Genomic DNA, 23,710 nt, shown 5'->3' with positions numbered 1-23,710 from the left:
GGTGGAGGCTGTGAAGGAAGACGTGTTTCCCTGGATTCCTCAGCTATTCTGACAGGAAGTTGTGCATCACCGGGGCTGACAGGAAGGAAATGGCTCTGCTATTTGGAGAGAAACAGAGAATTCTGACTGGGGCTGAGGAAAAAGGTGTTTGCTTCTAGAAGCCGTGTTGTTCCAGTATAGGAACTCTTTTCTCCCCTCAGGCGATGGCTCCCTGTTTATTTTCCTCTAAATGACAAAGATTGAATTTAGCTAATGAGAAGCCGAGAGAGGGAAGTGAGAAGGGGTCCTGTGAGATTTCAGGAGGTGGCAAGCCTTTGCAGGACGTGTGTCCTTCTGCTTTTAATCAGCGTTTCTTACCCGGCTTCCTGCTTCGGAGCTGCAAGGCGACGAAGCATTTTGTGATCACACACACACCACTCTCTCCTCCATCCACAAACCATACCTTGGCACACGCCTTTGATTTCTATTTCTTTTTACCACCCACAAAAAACACAGTGAGTCTTTTAATAGCACAAGGCCTTTTGGATCGCTAACCAATCGGTCGCCAAATCTGTCCAAAGTGCGCTCAGAATAGACGCTTTTAATAAAAGAGATTCTCTTTAAGCCAGGGTAAACCTGTGAAATTTGTCCATTTCTTTGAGAGCATCTCTACAAATTTTACAATATTGAAATTGCCACCCAGTGACCTTTTGGAAAATACTAGATAAATTACAAGAGACAAATAGACCAAAAGGAGAAGAACAATTTCCAGTGGCTTGCCTACCAGGTTCTCAGGTGGAGTCTTAGAAATCCCTGGCTCCCTGGGCACCCTTCCTTCTGGCTTGTGGTGGCCTCTGCCTGCCTGCCTGTCTCCCTGCCCACCTGGATGTCCTTGGAGACGTTTGCAGCTCTCAAGGCAGCTCTGGTATGTGGCTCCCAGCACCTCGTCCCGTCTGTGTTTGCCTTTGCGCTCCACCATTCAAAATGCTTCCACTGGTGACCAGAGCCCCCAGAGATGCTCTTCAGGGAGACTAGGGGCTGCTTTGAGAGGCTGGGATGTTCTCCTGGCTAGGTGTGCCCCAGCCACGTGGGAGGTGAGAACTGGGCTGGTGTTCAAGCCTGGCCGCCCTCCCTGTGGAGCAATCTCTGCGTCTGGCTAAGCCCTGGGTCACCTGAGTGTGGACTGTCCACTTTGTGGATGTCCCTGCTCCTGGCCCCAGGTCAGGTCCCCGCTGTCATCTCTCCACATTGGGCACCTTCCTTCCCTACCAGCTGGTGGTGCTCAGGAGATGTAAACCAGGTGTAGTATGCCGTTCATGCTCTGGGTAGGGAAAATAGAATTTGGGAGGCAAATGGTTTATCAAGTCACATCACTCAGAGCCCCTGAGGGGTCTTCTGGGAACTCACTGCTCCTCTGGGCTCTGGGATCCATTCCACCTGCAGGGCAGGTACCCAGAGATTTGCAGCCAGGATGGGGGCGGTGCCACACAGCTGGGTCCTGCTGCCAGGGGGCTGCTGATTGCACAGTCCTTGATGGCAGTGGCCACATGTTGGCGTGCTCGGTTCATGGATGAGTGAGCTCAGCACCTGGGTGGTTGCTTTGCCATCACTCTTCAGTGACCTTTGTCCACATCAGCTGGAAGCATCACTTGGGGCCCCTGGATCTCAGGGGCTGTGTTCCCCACAGAGATACAATCTCACATGACTTTTGGTTGTGGTGAGACCCCAACACCCTGCCACAGGGGGAGAAAGGGCGATCAGAGAGAAAGCTGGGGGTTAATGAGTGTTCTGAGTGTTGCTGGTCCTTCTCGAGGTTAAGTAGCTTCACAAGGAACATAAACAAGGCGCTATCAGTTCCGCCCAGGGGTTCACTCACTCCTTAATTTAGTTAATTCTGCAAACATTAATGGAGCTTTTCTCATATCCTGGGCACTATGCTAGGTGCTGGGGGTCGGGGAGAAACTGGAGGATGAAAAAGACTTGCTTCCTACATTCGCAGAGCTCACAGCCTGGTGAACAGATACTTAGTGCACTTAGATCGTCTCTCGGAGAGGCCTGGTGTCCAGCAGAGACCACAGAAGAGGAGGTGAAGAGTGGGGCAGAGGGAGTAGTGATAGCATCCTTGGGTCTGGGTTGACTAGGAATGAGATAGGCCAAGAGAGAGAGGTCGCTTCTGGTCCAGGAAGCATGTGCAGAGGCCCAGAGATGTGAGAGTGCAGAACATTTTGGAGAATAACTAGAGATTCAGAGTGGCTGGTGTCTATGGTGTGATGGGACAGGAGAGGTAGGCAATGATCAGATAATGCAGGGGTTCATCTCTATCCTAGAGGCTGTGGGGAGCCACAGAAGGGATTTAGGCAGAGGTGTGGCCCAATTTGTGTGTTTTAAAAAAGATTTCACTCTTTACAAAAAATATTATTATTGATGTATAGTTGATGTGTAATGTTGTGTAAGTTACAGGTGTGCAGTAGAGTGATTCACAGTTTTTAAAGGTCATGCCTCAGTTATAGTTATTATAAAATATTGGCTATATTCTCCATTTTGTGCCTTGTATCTTTGCAGCTTATTTTATACATAGCAGCTTGTAACTCTTAATCCTCTTTCCCCACACCGCCCTTCCTCTTTCCCTCTGTCCACTGATAACCACTAGTTTGTTCTCTCTATTTGTGAATCTGCTTCTTTTATGATATATTTACTGGTTGTACTTTTTTAGATGCCACATGTAAGTGATATTATGCAGTACTTGTTTTCTTCTGTCTGACTTATTTCACCGAGCATAATATCCTCCAATTCCGTCCATATTGCTGCAAATGGTGAAGTTTCACTCTTTTTCATGGCTGAGTGTTCCATTATATATTTGTTCCACATGTTCTTTATCCATTCATCTGATGATGGACACAGGTTGCTACCATATCTTGGCTATTGTAAATAACACTGCTGTGAACATTGGGTTGCACGTATCTTTCTGAAGTAGTGTTTTTTTTCAGACATACGCTCAGGGGTGGAGTAGATGGTCATATAGTAGTTCTATTTTTAGTTTTTAAAGAAAACTTCATACTGTTCTTCACAGTGGCTGCACCAATTTACTTTCCTACCAACAGTATACAGAGGTTCCCTTTTCTCCCCATCCTCACCAACGTTTGTTATTTGTAGACCTTCTGCCATTCTGACAAGTATGAGGTGAAAATCTCACTGTGGTTTTGATTTGCGTTTCCCTGATGATTAGGGATGTCGGGCATCTTTTCATGTATCTATTGGCCATCTGCATTTCCTCTTTGGGAAAATGTCTATTCAGTTTTGCCCATTTTTTGATAGAGTTGTTTTTTTGATGTTAAGTTGTATGAACTGTTTCTATATGTTGTATTTTAACTCTTTATCAGTCATATCATTTGCAATATTTTCTCCCATTCAGCACAATTTGTGTTTTATGTTAAGTGCTGTGGAATCTCTATGGGGTAGCAAAAGGAGCCCAGGAGTAGGGAGTCTAGGGAGCTAAATTCTAGTTCTGGACCTAGCAGCTGATTGACCTCAGCCAGGTCTGGCCTCAGTGTTCTGGTTTCTAAGATATTGTTGTTCAGTCACTCAGTCATGTCCAACTCTTTGTGACCCTATGTACTGCAGCATGCCAGACTTCCCTGTCCTTCACTATCTCCTGGAGCTTGCTCAAACTCGTGTCCATTGAGTTGGTGATGCCATCCAACCATCTCATCCTCTGTCGCCACCTTCTCCTCCTGCCCTCTGTCTTTCCCAACATCGGGGTCTTTTCCAGTGAGTCAGCTCTTCACATCAAGAGAAGACGCCAAGACCTGTCTGAACTCTGACATTCTCTGCACCCAAGACCTTGTCTCGTTTTGGCGCCCGCACCTTTTGTTCTGCGCTTGTCCATCCAGCTCTGGACGCCTGACCCATGTCTCCTGGCTGTCCTACCATGCTCAGCAGCTGGTGGCAGCTGGAGGGAGAGGTGTGAGTTCTCCAGGAAGAACATGTCCTCCTGACCCCCAGAGCTCACTGGCTGCCTGGCCTTTTCCATCCCTGCAGGAGCAGCTTCTCTCCCCCCGCCCCAGCCCATCTGGCTCCCCATGGCTCACAATCCTGGGCCCAGCTGGGTTTCCTCAGTGAAGCAATTCATTCCCCTGGGCCTAACCATCCCTTCTCCTCCCTCCTAACCTCACCCCCGTCCCCTACCTCCTGCCACCAATCCACCTGGCCCCAAGTGACAAGAGGCAGCTGATTCAGAGTCCCCTCCCGGAAGCCAGGACATCTGCGTGGAGAGATGTCAGTGCCTTTGGCCTGTGTAACCTTTTCCCTTTTCTCTGACCAAGGTTTTAAAAGCTTAGCAAGCCATCAACCCCAGTGGTTGTCTGGGAGCACCAGCATTCAATCTTTCTGCCTGGGGACCCCTGAGCCACTTCTGCAGGAGCATTGAAAACTGCAGTGGCTGGAAACACAGGTTTTCCTCACAAGCATCATTTGTTCCACTACGTTTGCAGGGTTATTGCTCCTGGTCCTCGAACTTCTCCAGGGTGAGGAGCTGGGAGAAGAGCTTGGCTGGGGCTTCTGTTTTCCTAGGTCTCTGATCACAGCTGTTACGTTTAAAGGCTTAAACCATGGGTTCTAAACAAATAAATATCTGCTTAGTTAGTGGAATGAGGAAATTAAAAGTGAGTCAGATGGACCCCCGCCCGCCATTTCTAAGTGCTGTTTACTACCTGAATGATCAGACCTGCGATGGAGTCATTTTGCTTGGTTCTCCGAGGTACTTTGACACGGTCTTCCATTCATTCTGTTCACACATTCATTCATGCGAGTATTTATTGAGCATCCGTGACTGTGTGCCAGGCCCTGTGTGAAGGAGGGAGGACAGAGAGACAAATAGGACCCAGACCCTGCCATGCAGCAGCCCAGAGTCGGGAGTGACATTCAGTGAGAGCCTGGGGGCTCCAGCACGGTGAGTTCCACGCAGATCTAGAACTCGAGCTGACGGTCTTAAACCCTGTTTCTGGAAAACAGGGAAATAGAAGCAGTGCAAGAGGAAAGAAATGTGAGTGAGGAGAGTGAGATGAGGGCAGGGGAAAGAGAGAGATGGAAGAGAGGAAGCAGGAAACTTTCCCGTGAGAGAGACACTGCAGACGGCCCTCCAGTTCCTTGAGGCAGCTCACGGCCATGGGCAGCAAGAACCCAGCAAAGGGGAAACCGCCCCCGCCCCGCCCCGCCCTGCCCTGCTCCCTCTCAGCTCAGCGCTGGCAAGCTGGGTCATAGGCAGGCATTTCTAGCTTAGTGCCTCAGTTCTCCTATCTGTAAAATGGGGCTTTGCACTGTGTGTGTGAGGTCTTAGAGATCATTGAACTAGCATGCTATAACCAGTGCAGGGCAGAGTAGATACAGGCAGGAGCCCAAATAAACACCCTGGATGTAGAAGGCAGTGTTTGTCTGGCTTCTCCCATTTCAACACTGAGATACCCTTAGGTGTCTGAGGCCTGTGGGCGTCCTGCCATTCCCCTGCTAGCAAGAGGTATCTTCCAGCAACTCCCCCCGCTGACTAGTGGAAGAAGGAAGGTTCTGGGTCTCCATGTTTGGATATTTTTCTGGACATTTTTTTCTTGGCATTTTTTTTTTCTTTCTGATGGTAAGACCACTTGAATTGCTTCAGGTAGAGTGTGAGTCTGCAGAGTGGGCCTGCAGCATGTGATTTGTTGGACAGGCTCCTTGGCAGGCCTGCCTCAAGCTACCTGCAGGGGCTGTCCTGAACGCCTCAGTGTGAGGCCAGGTCGGACTACTGAAGCCCCAGGGTCACATTCTGGAGGGCTCCAGTGCAGGTCACACTCGTTGATTGCTAAACAAAGCAATGTTTTGGCAACACAAGGTTATTAGGAGAATTGGGCTTCCTAGCCGGGTGACCTTGGGTAATTGCTTAAATACTCTGAGCCTCAGTTTTCCCATCTGTGAGATGGGAGTGACTCTCCCTGTCTCCCAGAGATCCAATAAAAAACTGCGAGAATGTGCTTCGTAAATGGGGAAGCCCTAAACTGACACCCATGACACAATGATTCAGTGGCTTCTATTCTGATATCCAGCCTTCTCCCTGGTCGTAGCCTCTTCTGTGCTGGTAATTCAAGCCACAGAGGGTTAAGTCAGCTAGGCACATGACCGAGAGCGCCCATAACTGATAGAACAGACCTGAAAGGAGTGACATATAGTTGCAGTTAATCCATGCACTGTGACACTGACACTGCCCCATGGAAAACTATCTACTAATAATTGCTTTGATCTAGAAAAATGATGCCTGTCTATGAGCCTGGGAGCAGGGACCCTGGCCAAGGGTCTGCTAATGGCAGCACTGAGCCCAGCCACTGCCACTGGACAAGGTGGTTGGGGTAGCTAGGAGACATGGAAGTGGGATGGCAGGGAGGGGCCCCCAGTTCTCTGAGACCCTATGGCAGCAAGTGCTACATATATAATTATGTGATTCACTAAATAGGGATGTTTTTGAGAGCATGACATTAATAATTGCTGTTCATATCAATAATTATGCCAGACAATAGGCATAAACTGGCCTCCCCAGAGAAAACCTGCATATATATGTTCCCTGTGTGCACAGTTTGGAGCTTCTAGGAACTCTTAGAGGGTAGAGCATTTCCACAGTCACTATTTGGTCTTCACCATAACTGTAGAAGGAAGAAAGGATTTTTTACTCATTTAATGGATATCAAAGATAGTGAGAATGAACACACTTGAGTATTCTTGCCTGGACAATCCCATGGACAGAGGTGCCTGGTGGACTATAGTTCATGGGGTGGCAGAGAGTTGGACACGACTGTGACTCAGCACAAAGATACTGCCGGAGCTAAAGCAGTCCGGTTGGGCTCTTTGGCCTAGCCTGCCCGGTGGCTGAGCATGTGCGGGTGGAGGACAGCTGGCCAGGATCAGGAAGCGCTGGGGCTGGGGAAACACATGGTGCTCAGAGGGAGAGACCCTGCAGCTTGGGCTTCAGAAGAGTAGAGTGACCACACCCATGGGGCGTGCAGGACACAGATGCCAACAGGGACTTGGCTCGGGTCTTCTCCAGTCTTAAGCTCAGAACCAGAAGACTCCGCCCCTCACTAATCACATGATCTCAGCTATTTGTGTGATCGCTGTGGGCCCCAGTTTCCTCTTTTTTCAAATGGGGACAATAATTCCTTGTCATAAGGATTAAGTGAGACCCTGTATGAAAACATGTGGCCTTGGAGACTGACATGCCATCGGTACTCAGTAAATCCTTGCAGAGTTAGAATCTGGAAAGAATTCCCAGAAGCAGTACCCTTTACAGCAGCAGTCCCCAACCTTTTCAGCACCAGGGACCAGTTTCATGGAAGACAGTTTGCTCCATGGACCAGGGGTAGGGGGATGGTGTCGGGATGATTCAAGCACATTACATTTACTGTGCACTTTACTTCTATTATTACATCAGCTCCACCTCAGATCATCAGGCCGTAGATCCTGGAGGTGGGGGACCCCTGCTTTAGGGCACCATGGGGATCCTTCTACCTTGAATCAGCTCTGACTTGGACCAGGTAGAGTGGACTTGAAATCAGGGCTGCTTCAAGCTCTTGCAGGGAGGAGGTGGATAAGAGAAATACAGGGGGAATTGAGAGCTTCCTGACTCCCCTAAGCTGTGATTATCTCCTGTACCCACTGTGTGGGGCAGGGGCTGCATCCAAGGAAGCGTCAGGCCTTGTGATTCCCTGGAAGTTCTGAACACACAAGCAGCCCACGTTGGCTGGCTGCCTTGGCCATTTAGGCTCAAGGATAAGCTTGCTTGGATGTGGGCAGGAGTTACTGCTCCTAGGGTGCCCTGTTGCTGGAATTAATGGCAGCTCAGAGCCAAAGGTAGTCAGGCTGGCAACAGTTTGGTGCCGGAGAGCTAGTGAGTGAGAAAGAGTGATAAAAATGCCATATCCGGCCTATTAATAGCCAGTGTTTGGTCTCCACCACTTCTATCAACATCATCCATCACATCCAAACAATTGAAAAGCCTGTGCCAAGCGCCTAGGAGTTAACAACTCATGGCTGTGCTGAATTTCTGAAAAACAGTATTTCCACTTCTTATGCAGCTCTGAAATGCCAATTGTTCCATGCCAACTGGTTATTTTTCCAGACCATTTCCCCTTATTTATGTTTAAGCTTTTTGAGTTTTAAGCAAGAAGATAGAGAACCTGGACTAGGTGATTATTATTTCTCCTGATTTGCCCTTGAATGAGCCATAGAAGAAATGTCCCTTCCCCAAACATGAACTGAGTATGTGCAGAGGGGTGGGAGAGGAAGCAGAGAAGGGTCCCACCCCTTACAGGGGTGTGTGGCTGATGGGCAGGCAGGATGGGGACGTGGCAAAAATACCAGGCCAGCCCTCAGAAGACTTAGGGCAAGACAAACCTTTTATGTTACCTGGTGCGGGGCCTTGACTGGGGCCAGAGCCCCTCGCTGGGCCCCCATTTCCTTGCCTATAAAGTGGGGCAGTTAGACTAGACAACTGAGGGGGCCCCTTCCCGCTGAGTCTGTGCGTTGCATGGAGGACGTGCTGTCTCACGTTTATTGGCAAGAGCCTGGGTGTGGAAGTGGAAGGAGGATGATGCTGTCCTTGGGCTGCTGCTCCGGGAAGCCTGCAAACGTGGCAGGGGAAACACGGGACAGGGCTGTTCCTTATCCGGGAAGCTCCAGCCTTCAGAGATGTCTGTGCAGCCTGCCAGGCGGTTGTTTTTCTCACCATATGTGATTTCTGGGCATCTTAAAAATTTCATTTGGCCCAAACATTGCCAGGCTCAGGGGTTGACTGTGCTGCGTGTGGGGATGGAAGTGGGCTTGCATCTGGGTACTAGGCTGGGAGTGGGCAGAGAATTGTGCTGTGGAAGCCTCTGATGAAGTTGGAAGGTGTCGGTGGGATCATGGTGTTGCTTCTGCTGCTGCAGCAGCATCTGGTGCAGACAGAGGCAGGGGCTGAAGGGTGAAAAGAAGGAAGAGAATTGTGGGGGGTGATGAGGCTGAGAGATGAAGGGTGGGGGTAGTCTATGGCTGTCAGGTGGTAGGAATTTACCCAGTTCATTGGGTAAACTGGTTGACCACAGCTCTTGCAGAGGCTCCAGGAGTCTGGTGCATGTCCTGGGGCTGGATGGGGAGAGAGAAGCCCAGGCCTGGGTCAGACCTGGCCTGGTCTGGTTTGATTCTCACTGGGAACCCAGTGTGCACCCACAGCCTTCTGCAGAGCAAAGTGATTCCTGTTGTTTTCTTGATTTGGGGGCCACATAGGTTTTAATAAGAGGGAAAAAAAAACCGACTTCAAAGCAAGCCATCCAGAAAGCAGTTATTTGTCTCCAACATTCTAGAACATTAAGAAAAGGGGTCTCCCGTCACCTGGAGGAACTGTGGGGTGATGGTCTTGGTGAGGGTAGTGCTGGATATTTGCACGGAGAAGCCCTCTCCAGTGATGGCAAACCAAGCAGCCTGCTGGTAGGGCTCTCCCACAGCTGTGGGGGTGAAGTAAGTTTAAGTGGCTCTCTGTAATGGGGGACTCCCAGGCTGCCAGGATGCATGTTGGGACTAGGACAAGAGACCTTTAGTGGGTGCTTCTCCTGGGATGAAGGCGGGGATTGGGGCCTTCAGAATGAGATGGGTAGAGACAGGTGTGCGTTCAGCAAAGCTGGAGAAGGTTGAATGGGGCTTTTTGACACCACAGGAGTGATGTCATCGCTGACTGGCCAAGAGCACTCACATTCCACAGGCAGAGGAGGATGAAAGATAATCAGGAGCAGACTGTTTTTTGGAGAAGGAAATAAAGTGGCTAGGTGAGAGGTTTGGAGGTGACTTCCAGGGTAGGAATCTAGGCTTTTGGAAGACAGATAAGTTTAGAGTTCTTATATCTTCAGAAACAGGGGAGGGTGGCAGGGATAGCTAAGGGTGAGCCTAAGCCTGGGAGCCCCCAAACCAGCTTCTAAGCTTTCCTTCAACACAGGCTGGTATTTCATAGGGGCTGAGCTGGCCTCACTGGGCTTCAGTGTCCTCATGTAGAATGAAGGTGGGGACAAGTTGATTTCCAGGGGTACCTCCAGGTCTGGTACTTGTATTTTCATTGGTATTTGTCTTGGGGAGGGGCTTGCTTATTGAGGACTTTTGTATAGGCACATGTGATACCAAGATCAGAGTGAGGTTTACAGAGGTGTCTGTTTGTTTAGCTTTATTGGGGGCTAAGCACCTGAGAAAGCTGAAGCCAGGTCTGTGAAAAAGTCAGACATAGAATAGACTGCCCTGATAGGAAGCGAGTTCCCCATCCCTGGAGGCAATCAAGCAGAGACTGAATGACTCTATGCCAGGAATCTTTTTTTTTTATTTTTTATGCCAGGAATCTTACAGAGATTCATGAACTGTTTAGGAGAGTCATGAGCCTTTAACTAGATGGTTTTTATATTTCCTTTTAACTCTAAGGAATGCCACTGCTTATACATATGATTGTTCAACAGCATTTCCTCAAGACAGTGATGGCAGCCCCAGCCTTCTGGGCTTCTTTCTTGTGCCCCTAGAGGAGCAGTTCTCATCTCTGGCCTGCACATTTGAATCACTGAAATGTTCTTTGAAATGTCAGGGTCCAGGCCTCACTTGCAGAGATTTAATTGTTCTGGGGTGGAGATCAAGGTCCCTCTGTGCTGTTGGTGCCTGGTGGGCGCCCTCCCCCCCTGCATTCTCCCTGATGGAGTGAAGAGACTCAACACCACCCCGCCATTCCCGGTTTCATTCTGCCTTGTTATTGAGCTCAAAAGTCTAACCTTTCGACATTCATTCACCTGACAAACTTTTGTAAAGTGCTTACTTCCTATTGGAAGTCCTAATGGGCCAGTTCTTGACTACTTCAGGAGCAACCAGCCCCAAACTGCCCTAAGAGAGACCTCATTATGTGTATTTCGATGTCCCACACTTAGCACAGTGCCTGGCACATGGCAAGTATGTAATACAAATTTTGATTGAATTGCATGGAATCTTTGCCAATATTGTAAGTGGGGCAGGAAAATAAATTATAAGCAGGCATGCAGTAGAGAATTCATGATATGCCAGGTCCCCTCTGCTCAGACCTTGTAAAGGAAGCCATCTCCTTAATTGGAATTATGTTTGTGGCCCTAGGGATGACCCATCTGACTTGATATTTTGGTAGCGTGGTCTTCCAAATGACCTTTTTGTCCTTTCTCAGGGCATTGCACGGCAGGAGAGCTGAGGCTTGAAGAGGATGGTTTCCTCTTAATTGGTGTCCGGGTCATTGTGCTGGCTTCAGTAACCATTACCAGGCCACCGTCTGCTCAGACCCAATGCCCTTGTATTAGCTGCACGGTGTCCCTCAGCCATCAGGTTTCATTTCCTTCTGGGAGTGACAACTCAGAGGGCTGCAGGGAAATGCCCCAGGCCAACCTGACTTTATGAGTTTTATTTTGAGACCTTTGGAGTCCTTTGCACAAGTGTTTTCTACCTGACCTCCCCACTGCAGGCCTGGTCTGGGCTGCACTTACAACGATGATGCAGACCCCCAGACCTGACCTCAGGTTGCTCATATTCTGTCATGGTAGTAAGTGACCAAGGTTTAATGGTGACATGACCGGGGCCTCCTCAGAGAGCTGTAAAGTGGGGGATTAGTCCTGCCTGGGAAGGCTGGGCTGGAAAGGGCGATATTCTGATGATGGGTGGGCATCCTATATGTCATAAGACTTTCTGGGTGAAGAGAGCCCAGACCTTGAGGTCTGGCTTCTGCCTGGTTTAGAATCTGATCTCCACTTCATCCTCACTTGGGGATGGTGGGCAAGCGACAGAGCCTCCCTGGGATTTTCCTGAGATCTAAAGCCATCACACCAGTGTCTGGCCATGCTAAGCACACAGTAGATGCTGGCTGTTATTTTATTTTTTTATATGTAAATAGTTAATTACAGAATGATGTTCAGTTGTATGGAGATAGCAGTTTGTTTATGCATCTCCGATTGATAGACATCTGAAATGTTCTCTGATTGATAGATGTTTGAAATGTTCTCTGATTGATAGACATTTGAAATGTTCCAGTTTGGGGCCATTATGTTTTTTATTTATTTGTGTTTTGGCTGTTCTGTTGGGCATATGGGATCTTAGTTCCCTGATCAAGAATTGAACCTGTGCCCCCTGCAGTGGAAGCATGGTCTTAACCACCGGACCTCCAGGGAAATCCTATGGCTGTTATTTTGATTGTTTATTATTGTCATGTATTTGGAAGCTCAGGATGGAAGTGTCTACCTGCTTGACACATCTCAAAATTTTCCCCCTTCATTCAAATATTCAAGTTTCGACTAATACTTATTGACCTACTGTGTGGAGGACAATGTCTGAGGTACCAGGATGTAGAAGTGGACAAATTAAATTGAAAAATACTGCCCTTCTGGGGCTTCCATCTTGGTGGTGAGCGACAGCCCCTGGGACCTGGTAAAGACACACACTCACCTACACAGAGGGCTCAGGAAGGTGGGAAGGTGCCTGCAGCTTGGTCTCCACTACCCAGGCTGATGCTTAGCCCTGGTGGGCATCCAGCCTGGTCTGGGCTGCACTTACAACGATGTTGCAGACCCCCAGACCTGACAGAGATACAGACCAGAGATGGTCTGCACAGAGAGCCTGCATGCTCAGAAAAATCATCTTTGGAGAGAAGGCACTCTCTGAAGCCTCCTTTGGTCTCTGGTTAGTCTGTAATCCTCACCTCATATTCAGGGTGTAAGGAGCCACTTGTTCGTCTTCTCTCTCAGCATGGGCCCTCTGCCCATTTCTTCCAGGCCTTCCACACCTGCCCTTCATCTGCCAGGTGAGATTCAAGATCAGCAGCCTGGGGGTGAATGGGGTTTTGCAAGTACCCAGCACAGGGCCTGGGCATGGTTAAGTGATCAATAAATATTTATAATGTGAGTGGATGAGTGAATGAACGTTTGCCCCACTGCAGACCACCAAAGCTGTCTTTCTGAAATGTCTGGGGGGCATCTCTGTATAATGTTGCAAACCTCAAGGGCTGATGATATTAGAGGGGCTTTCTGCAGCCCCTCCCTGACCCACAGCTGAGACGCAGCTGACTTTTCCTGCATTGACATCTGTGTAGCAAGAGAAATGGTGCTTGGCTACAAGAGAATGTGAGCTTTTCTTTCTGTGAAGAAAGAATGAGTTTTTTCATATGCATTATTTTACTGTATTCTCCAATACTAATGAAAGTTGATCCTGTTAGATCTGGCTTGCAGAGAAGGAAATAGAGGCCCAGAGAGGTTAAGTGGTCCAGAGGCACATAGCTAGTGAGCAGCAGAGATATGACTTGAATTCTGGCTTTTTGGTTTCAAATCCCATGTTATTTAGAAAAAGACAATGGTAATTTTCTTTGTTAGCCATCTTGTTCTATTTGAGGAGAAGTTGGCATGAGTGAGTTTTGTTGCTGACTGTTTCACAGTCACAATTTTATCATGTATAGAAATGCTTGAGAAGAGGGGAAAAAAAGGAAAAAATGTTGGGAGTGTCCCTGTGACCTGTGTACGTTTCATGGCCAGTGCCATCAGCCAGTAGGCTTCAGGGACTATTTGGTCCAAGAGTCTCATTTTACTGGGGGGTATTGAGGTCTAGAAGAGTGATGCAGCCTGTCCAAAGCCAGGCATTTTTCACGGAGGTGGCTGAGACCACCTGGGTCCTCTGATGGCAAGCCCAGGGCCCAGCTCAAGACTTCTTGGTTATGAAGCACCCTGGGTTCTTGGCACTTCTCTCTTCTCAGGTCTGTCAGAGACCCAAGTGCCCTCTGAGGCCCCCAGGGTCCGCTTCCCATCCCATCATGCAGCTTTGCCTGTTTCCCTTATTCTAAAGTTAGACATTCAAGGATGCAGAGTGTCTGAGTGATTCCACCCTTGGCCATGAGTGACCAAAATCAGATTCTGGTGGGATCCAGGCTGGGCAGTCACTCTGCGGATGCGAGGAAGAGCCAGGGATGTATTTAAATCAGGCAGCTTAACCCGGGATGATGAGCCTGAGCTAAGAGATGAGCATTAGAGTGAAAGGTGTGGAGGGTGAATGAGAATAAGAGATCATGAGAAGGAGGCAGGATAAGAGAAGAGGAAGGAGGAAGTCAGGGGCTTGATTCTGGTATGAAAGCACCAGGGTGAGGAAAGAAGCCGAGTCTCAGCAGAGAACATCAACCAAGAATACAGTCTTCCCGGCCAGTGGCTGAGGGGCTGGATTTTAATTTGCATAGCATTAATTAGCAAGAGTGTCCAATTAGGACGACCGTTATAGAGCCACAGTATTAAGCTGATGCTGAAATGTCAATCAGTTTTGGAGCCTCTCCATGAAATTGAAGGAAAAGTTGACCTTGTTAAGCAGAAAAGAATTCTAAATCAATTATTTCACAAATCGAATGCATAAAATGTAGATCTTAATTCAGGAGATACAGACTTTAGATGGTATCACCTCTTCCCCTTTGGGGATTCCAGCCAGTGACAGAGATCATGAATGGGCCTCATGTGCGCACATGCATACTCATTCTTGGAGGAAGGCACCTCCACATTTTTTACCTGATAAGTTTCACTTGTTTTCAGTGCCCCTCTAGGACTCTGCTTGCAATTATGGTTTTCTGTTATTTTCAAATGTTCCAACAATGAAACACATTTAGGACTTCAAAGTCTCTGGGAAGATCTACCGTAATACAATTCTGGCTTGTCTTTGGAAGTTACAAGGCAGGCAGGGAGAGCAGTTTATACGGCTGGCTCAGAAGCCAGGAACACACTCCATCACACTCCGCACAGCCTCAGGGTAGGAAGGGCTGGAGCGGTTCTGAGAAGGCTCACTGCAGAAACTGAAGGCTGGAAAGGTCTGACCAGCAGGGCAGGTGGGGTGCTGATGTGTGGGCAGAGCACAGGACCTGAAAGCAGATTATCTGGAATAAGTCCTGACTCCATTTTTTGGCCGCATCCTTGTACAAATTAGGTGACTTCTCAAAGTCTCAGTTTCCTCTTCTGTAAAAGGGGGTTGATGATGCTCACCATGCATGGCAGGCCCCTCCAGCAGTGCATTACAACTGATCGTTGTCATCAATGAGAAGTCATAGATCTGTGAAGGGCTGGTTCTTGTCTTGGAGCAGAACAGGGACCACGCCAATGGGGGCATCTTGTAGGAATGTGGTTCACCCTCCTTTCCTGCTAGGAATCCCTTCTACAGCACCCCAATGGCTGTAGCCAGCCTCTACTAGGATGACACAAACTCAGCATCTCACATGGGAGTCTAGTTCATTTTGAAGGCATTGGGGGAGCACGGTATATAGAAAAATCGGATGTATAGCTAAAATCTGGGTTGCAGGGGAGAGAAGGGTTGATCGGTTGGGATGATCACAGGGCTTCTGTATGTATGTACACACACCTGTTTGGCCCCCCACTCACTGCCATCCAAGGGCCAAAGGGACTCATCAGGCTGGGAGGGAGTGCTGTGATCAACTCAGCCTAGTCCCGCAGGCCCTCAAGCCCTAGAGGTGCTTGGGTTTGCTTCCAGAGTTATTTTGCTTCCGTGAGAGGAATCTTCCACATGCCCAGCACAAGCTGCCAGACCTGAGCTACTGGAAGGGGGCCTTCTACCTCCTTATCCATGGACTTTGCTTTAGTTTTTGACCCCTTTTTTATCTCTTTATGGCATGTGGCAGCTAGCCAGCCCTGATGGCTGCCATCATCCAAAGAACCATGTCAATTTCAAGCTTAGTTGGAGATCAGACAGCCAAGAAAAGATAATTCAGCATTTTAACAAATAGAAAACATTTCTAGTCCAGCTGACTTCTTTGACATATTTTTGGCTATTAAAAATGGTTGATGGTTTATTTTTTTATTGACATGTGCTAGGGACTGCAAAGAAATCTGTAAAGTAGCGAGCATTCCTGCTGATCCAGTACACATTTGTCTCCCCATGGGGCTGGAGCTGGCCAACGAGGTTTCACTGGCCAAAACCAAGAAGAGGGTGGAGTTGCCTTTTACGTGAAGGCTTTGAGTTTTAGAACAAAAGGAAGAGGCTCAAAGGAGAAGAGACAGCATCTGGCCCCTTTCCCTTTATTTTTTCCTCTAAAAATGATGGAAATAGACTTGGATTCTGATTTCAGTTCATTTCTGCCAAAATAAATTAGAGTTTGAAATATGCAGCTGATCCCAAATCCTTCCCTGGGGAGGCGTGATGCTCCCCAGATGTCTTCAGACCCCTTTGAGAAGAAAGTGATGGTCATTTCTGGCTCAGAAGCATTATGATCTGTTCCCAGTTGATTTCTGGAGAGGAAGTGGCTTTATCCTCAAAGTCTGAGTGTCCCTGAATTCACCACCTGCTCTTCAGCCCCACTAGATCTTGTGGTTCGGATGGTGTTTCAGGCACCCGGTAGTGCTTTCAAAGATTGCTGCTGCTGCTGCTGCTAAGTCACTTCAGTCATGTCCGACTCTGTGCAACCCCATAGACGGCAGCCCACCAGGCTCCCCTGTCCCTGGGATTCACCAGGTAAGAACACTGGAGTGGGTTGCCATTTCCTTCTCCAATGTGAAAGTGAAAAGGGAAAGTGAAGTCGCTCAGTTGGAACCTTCCAAAGGGCTGAAATTGTGTTCTGCTTTGTCCTGGGCCCTTAACTGGAACAGCATAGTACTTCTTGAGACATCTCTGTCCATGTGTGCTGAGTGAATGATCGCAGGCTGCTCTTCATTATAGAGCATACAAGAGGCTAAATGGAAAGGGGCTTATAATTAGACCGTCGTCTGGGAAGAGGACATCTTTCCCTGCAGCTGGATGGTCCTACATAGTCCAGAAAGTTGGGGTCTGTGTATAAGCCAGTTTGGACGCTTCTGGTAGGCAGGGGATCTCTGTAAATATCCTGTAGTGTCTAGCACACTGTTGGATACCTAGCGGGTGCTCAAGGAATGAGAAGTGGTTGAAATCATCATGAAAGAAAGAATGAACTCCTGCATGGGTTCTCCCTTCGGGTTCCCAGCACTAAGTGGGCCCCAGAACTGTGTCAAATAGATGAATGGTAGATTGGCAGACACCAGGGAGAGCTGCTCTCTTTCCATCTCAGCCTGCAAAGGGTGGTTGAGAACACAAACTTGGGCATCTGGGAATCCTGGGCTCAAACCCAAGCCCTTCACTGATTCCAGTGGCTGTGCCATATTGAACCCCTCCCCCTCTAACGCTGGAGATCTCAGGTACCCCTCCCTCTGTCTCCAAAGGCTTGCTTTCTTGGACAGTGATGTCTCCCCTCTCTCTACTGGCGGTTGCACGTGGTAATTAATTATATCCCACCTTTGAGACCTGGAGGAGGAAATGGGAGGAGCCTGGTGGGCTATACAGTCCATAGAGCCGCAAAGAATCAGACATGACTGAAGTGACTTAGGATGCACTCACGCACCTTTGAGACACCTTCCATTATTATCTTAAGTTGTCGTTTGGGTCTGTGTAAATGGACACTTCTCACATCTTTATTCTGTTTCCCCGAAGAGTGGGCTGAGCACTTGTGGCGGTGGGTCAGAGGCCTGAGCTTTGAACCCTGGCCCGAGCCACTCACCCCTCTGAGCCTTCACCTGTAGTATCTATAAAGTTGGGTGAAAGACCTAGGGCTGTCTTGAGAATGGATGAGAACAAGGTGTGAAAGCACCTTGTAAACAGCAAGTTGCTTTGTAGACATGGGGCATTTTATGATTCTGGAGCACAGGGACTGTTTCTCGTGTGGCAGGTGTCTCTCAGGACGCATGGGGCTATAACACCGTGCTTGGAAGTACTGCTGGCTCACTGCTACCTTTGTTCAGGGCTGTGTTCCCGCCTTCCTCCGGGCCTGGGAGCCACCTCTGCTCCCTGGCTTCCAAATGCCCAGGAGGTACCAGCCCTGCAGAGACGGTGAGGGAAATGACGGTAGCCATCCTTCACAGGGCCGGGTACCGGGCTAGGTACCTTACATATTGTTATTTAGTTGCTCAGTCGTGTCTGACTCTGCGACCCCATGGATTTGCAGCATGCCAGGCTTCCCTGTCCTTCACTGTCTCCTGGAGTTTGCTCGAGCTCATGTCCATTGAGTTGGTGATGCCATCCAACCATCTCATCCTCTGTCATCCCCTTCTCCTGCTTTCAATCTTATAGAGTGCCTTTATCTTTCACAGCAGCCCTGAGAGGTAGGTACTGCTGTTACCCCATCTGATGCCAGAAGCCACTGAGAGCAGAGATAGAGTGAGCAGCCTGGCATCGGATGGCCAGTAAGTGGCTGTGTCAGGGGTTGGATCCTGTGGGCTGGTCTGGAGCTCTTGCTGCTAACCATGTGGGTCCCCTAAGCTGCCCTGGGGCTGGAGGACTGCAGCAGAGGCCAAATGACCCACCCTGCCGCCCCCAGCCTCAGCTGAAGGGACCCTCAGGGCCCTTCTCCTGCCCAGGAACTTTGCTGTGCTCCTGTGCTCGGCCCCCTTCCCTCTCCAGGAACCCCTCCACTGCCCTCGCTTCCTTCCGTGCCCTTGGCCTAAAATGGGAGAGCCACCACCAGGATGTTCTCATTCATTCCTGAAAGAACTCTGCATTGTCAGGATGGAAGGGACCTTGGAATCCTCTGGTTCAGGTTTGTTAAGAGGAAAGAGAGGCTGAAGCTGGCACAGTATTGATGCCCAAACCAGATAATAGCAGCACAGGAAAGAATTATGTTCATATGACTTATGTGCATGGAGGCAAAAATTCTAAACAACCCATCAGCAAACTGGATCTAGCCATGTATAACAAACATAATACATCACACCCAAGCAGGGTTCATCCCAGGAATGCAAATATGATTTAACCCTAGAAAACAGAGGCTCAGAGGGCAGCTGCGGAGACTGAGTCAGCCCAGGGCCCAGCCCAAGGTGTTTTCGGGGATCTGGCTACCTTCGTGCTGTATCCTGCTCCTGGGAGGTGCTGGTGACAGTCTTTGCTTTGCTGTCACTGCCCCTCACCCCTTTATGTGCCGCAGAGTGAAATGTTCTGTCCTGGATTTTTTCTAATCCTTTCTTTGCGTTTTTCCTACAGGATTCCATGTTTTCGTTGGCCCTGAAATGCCTTATCAGTCTGTCTACCATCATCCTTTTGGGTTTGATCATCGCCTATCACACACGTGAAGTCCAGGTAGGTGCTCTTGCCCACATCCCTTCATGCAGGGGCCGTTCCTCTGCTCCAGGCTGAGCCCACCCGCTGCCCCCTCAGAAACTAGCTGGAGGATCTCACCAGACAGTATCCGAGATTGTGGCTCTTCTCTTTCGGTTTGGGCCCTCAGAGGAGAGGTAACTGTGACGCTGTTCTGGGGCTTTAGAACCATCATGATTATCCCAGAGGCAAACATGGCTTCATGTTTTGGGGACAGTCCTGCTCAGAGCCTTCATTTTGCACTGTTTTACTATAAGACTGACTTTGCTCTTCTGTCTCTTGCTGGATCTTTTCTGAGTGTGAGCCATTGAATCTCCCAAGTGCAGCAGACCTTCCTCCTCCACCCTTGCATGCATGTGCCTGCACGCACACGCACACACACACACGCACTGCACCAGATAACACTCGGAGTCTGATGGTGTGTTTACTGCTTCCTGGACTGTGCCAGGAAGGAGTCATTTTCTAGATAGAATAGAATCTGCTGTGGTCAAGGAGGCCTCTGTTTCTTGCTGCCCAGGAGTCACTTGGCACCCAGAGAAATATTGGCCTGGCCTCTGGGGTGTACTCCAGTTTGGCTGCTATCAGGAGGGTGGTTTGACCTGGGCTGGGAAGGGCAGACAGGAGTGAGCAGGTTGGAGGCATCTTCTCCTGACAATGGGTCTCCCGCGTCACCTGGCCCTTCGGGTTGACCTGTTGTGCTGGGACCCTGGGTGGTTCTGCAGTATCCAGATGTTTTTTCTCACTTGCATGCACATCTGAATATAACCCTGTCCTTTGGCTGGAGGAGCACAGATAGCTCTACATCTGGGCAGCAGGCGAGAAATTGACAAAGATCAGAACTCAGGGTTGGGAAAGCTGGGGCCGAGACTTGGCCGTGACCTCTTCTCACAGCAGGTCTCTGGCCAGCCCTGTGACCTCTCTGGACTGGAACATGTGAACTTTTCTTTGTCTGGAACATGGGGCTTTTTATTCCACTGTTTACGGGTGGTTGTGAGGATGAATGGGGAGTGTATGAGAGGGGTCTGTGAACTTTAAAACACTTCAAATACCATACCTCTTGTCACCCAGCATTTCTGGGCTGAGTGGCTGCACAGGCAGAGATGGGTGAGCCATCTTCTGCTCCTGGGAGTGTGGTCTGCTGTCCCAGTGCGTGTTGGAGGCCACTGCAGCCAGCCTGGGGGAGGGAGCTTTGGCTCCAGGTTACCTTGGCTCCACTCTGTTGATGACCAGAGGACACTCATTGAGAAGGTGGGGACTCTTTGGTCTCCAGAGGGGTCACAGGTGCAGGGACAGAGCTTGTGCTGTGAAGGCTGAGAGTCCCAGATACCACCAAGCAGGTTCCTTTGTGGGGTCTGACCTGGACAACGCGGGTGGGCTTTAACCCCAGGAAGGAGCCAGGAGTACAGGCAGGAGAAATGGACAGGAATGGGAGATGGGACCGGGGGTCACAGTCGGGGCTCCCGGCCAGGTTCACCCCACCCCAAACCAGCTGTGGGACCCAGGTGTTTCCTTATTTCCTCTGAGCCCCTGCAGCCTTGTCTGGAGGCATCTGTACTACACTGTATCACCTTGACCTGTGCAGAGGGGCCACACAGGCCAGAGGAAGAGGCAGGGTAGTGAAGCTCAGCTGTGATCCAGGCTCGGGGAAGGGGGAAAGGAGCTGGTCTCAGCCTCACGCCCGCACGGTGGGTTCACTCGGCTTGACTGCTGCTGTTTCCACTCCAGGCCTTGGAACTGGAAGAGCCAGGTGTCCCTTCTATGATTCTCTTGGGGTTTTGCCCTGCCATCCCCAGGGCTGGCAGACTTAGCTCTCAGACCTGACCCCACCCAACTGCAATTGTGACCTCAGTTCTGGCCAGGTGGTGGGGCGAGCCCCTAGCTGGGCACACTTTGTCCTTTCTCACCTCACAGCTAGTCTCTGCTTCGCCCTCATTATGGGCACTAGAGGATGCTATGTCAGTTACTTGTCTTGGCCTGACACTCACAGTTCAGAGCAACGAAGTGAAGTCAGTGAAGGCATTGAATCCTGGCTCAGACACTTCAGTCTGAGTGCCCTTGGGCCAAGAACAACTTATAACAACTTCTCTGGGCCTCGCTTTCCCTGTGTGAAGTGTGGAAGTCATGCCATCCACCTTGCTGAACTTGTAAGAGGGTGGGTCCCTTTCCTATGACCTCTGTCCCACTACTTCCAGCTGGGCCTCATCTTACAAGCTGTGTCCCCCAGATGGTCACTGTCAGGACCACCCGCTACTGGCAAGTGGGTGGTCTTCCTCTATACCCTGCCTGCATGCTCAGCTCCCACCACCCAGTCCGTCATCCAACCTGGCCCACCAACACATGGGTTGTCATCAGAACGTGGCTCCCTCTGTGCCTCTTACCTGTCCAGTAGAGTTCTTTCTTCTGGAAAGTTCTAGTGGGACCTTCTTTTGCCAGAGGGAATTTGGGATGGTTTGGGCCCAGACAGCAGAGCCTTCATATGTACTCACCTGACCATATTGTAGTTTTCTGTTCTGTGTCCTTTTCCCCAGTCAGGGACAATGATGTTGTGAATCTTTGTATTCCTAGGGACCCACAGCATGTGACAGAGAGCCGGTTTTCTGCAGGGGGTGTTTTGAATGAAAGGGTGCTGGATTCGAGATGTCTGATGTCCAAAGTCATTTTGACCATTACTTAGCCCTGTGGTCTTGGGCCTCGGTTTCCACATCTGTTCACTGGGGATCCTATGCCCGCCACACCCAATTCTGTAATTCTCTGATTGAGGTCTGGTGCCGGCCAGCTGGGGGACCTGCCTCCTGAGAGTGAGTAGAGGGAGGGTGATCCCAGGCATGATTGCTTATCTAGAGGGGCTGCTTGGATAACCTCTTCTGTCGGGAGAGGCCAGCCGCTGCTCATCTGTTGGGAAGCAGAACAGGGACAGGGTAGGGTGAGGTCAGGGGCTTGTGTCAACGATATGCTTGCCACTTCCGTATCCACGCCAGTTGCTGGCCACTTGGCTCGATTGTAGCAGGAACCGGATGGCCGTGTTTCCACCTCCCCCCAGCCCTGCGCCAGTTGCTCACACCCAGGCCCCAGGCCCCTGGCCCCCGCCCAGCACGCACAGGAGGCCAGGAGTGCTTTCTGGAATAGGATTCCTCTTTGTTACATGGACAACTTGCGTTTTTGAGAAAGAAGAATTCTGAAACATTATTGGGAACCTCTCAACCAAACTCTGGCCTCAAGTCATGCACTGAAGGACTTGGAAGGTTCTTAAAGGCAATGGCGTGTGCCCCTCACCAGTGCAGGGGGCTCCCCCTCTGTGGGCCGGCCTGTCACAGGCAGTCACGGCCTCTTGGGGGAGGCTGTCCCTGACTGGGCATTGTGAGTTTTAGAAAGTCTGCCCCTCCAACTGAGAGGAAACGGGCCTTTCTGGAACGTCCATTCAGCCCGGCTCTGTTCTGGGGCAGGGAAAAGAGGCCTCTAAGCTTTCCACGAGGCAGCCCTTGTCATCTGAGGATAATGTCTTGGAGCACAGAGGCTTAAAGACCCAGGCATCTGTTCTCCTCAGGCTAATGTGTCCTGAAAAGAAATGAAAAGCAAAATACATTGGGTTTTGTGTTGTATATCAAAACTTTGAAAACTGCACTCTCCTGTGGGGAGTCCATTTACTCCTGTGGTTTGGTGATCACCAGCACCTCCAGATCGGCTGCCAGCCTCCTCTCCCCGCGTTGCACAATCACATTTTAGGGGCCATTGACATGTCCCTGACTCGACTTGTCATAAAGCACTGAACTCCTCTCTCCCTCCCTTTCTCTCTCTTTTCTCTTTCATTTGAAGTTTAGTTGATTTACAATATTGCGTTAATTTCTGCCAAGTGATTCAGTTATATATATATATTCTTTTTAAGATTCTTTTCCATTGTGATTTATTACAGGATATTGAATATATTTCCCTATATAGCTATACAGTAGGTTTTTATTGTCTATTTTATATGTAGTGTGATATGTATCTGTTAATTCCAAACTCCTAATTTATTCCCACTTTGATTCTTCCCTGGTGGCTCAGAGGTTAAAGTGTCTGCCTGCAATGCGGGAGACCTGGGTTCAATTCCTGGGTCGGGAAGACCTCCTGGAGAAGGAAATGGCAACCCACTCCAGTATTGTTGCCTGGAGAATCCCATGGATGGAGGAGCCTGGTGGGCTACAGTCCACGGGGTTGCAGAGAGTCAGACACGACTGAGCGACTTCACTTTCTTTTCTTTGATAAGCGTAAGTTTGTTTTCTGTGTCTATGTCTGTAAATAAGTGCTTCTTTTTTACTGTGCTCAGTCGTGTTCAACTCTTTGTGACCCCACTGACTATATAACCTGCTAGGCTTCTCTGTCCAGGAGGAGGTTTTCCAGGCAAGAACGCTGGAGTGGGTTGCCATTTCCTACTCTGTGCGGTCTTCCTGACCCAGGGATGGAAGCTGTGTCTCTTGCATCTCCTGCATTGGCAGGCGGATCCTTTACCAGTAGCCTTGCATAAGTTCATTTGTGTCATATTTTAGATTCCACGTGTAAATGATATCATATTTTATTGTCTTTCTCTTTCTGACTT

The 23,710-nt window shown here is 49.5% G+C and overlaps 1 protein-coding gene across 3 annotated transcripts in view; it reads left to right on the top strand.

Moving 5' to 3' along the window:
• The window catches only part of KCNN3 (potassium calcium-activated channel subfamily N member 3), a 173,563-nt gene that overhangs the window by 25,875 nt on the left and 123,978 nt on the right, over positions 1 to 23,710 (top strand). For all 3 annotated transcript variants that reach the window (XM_088835828.1, XM_055401522.2, XM_088835829.1), the window contains exon 2: positions 19,024 to 19,119. In XM_088835828.1, the coding sequence (XP_088691954.1) occupies positions 19,024 to 19,119 (96 nt within the window). The remainder of the gene's footprint in view (positions 1 to 19,023; positions 19,120 to 23,710) is intronic.

Source organism: Moschus berezovskii, chromosome 4 (assembly GCF_049115385.1).
Source record: "Moschus berezovskii isolate FMDL1 chromosome 4, NW_MosBer_1.0, whole genome shotgun sequence".
NCBI classification, from domain to species: Eukaryota; Metazoa; Chordata; class Mammalia; order Artiodactyla; family Moschidae; genus Moschus; species Moschus berezovskii.
The sequence above is the reverse complement of the archived record's forward strand: the minus strand, read 5'-3'. Positions and strand labels throughout refer to the sequence as shown.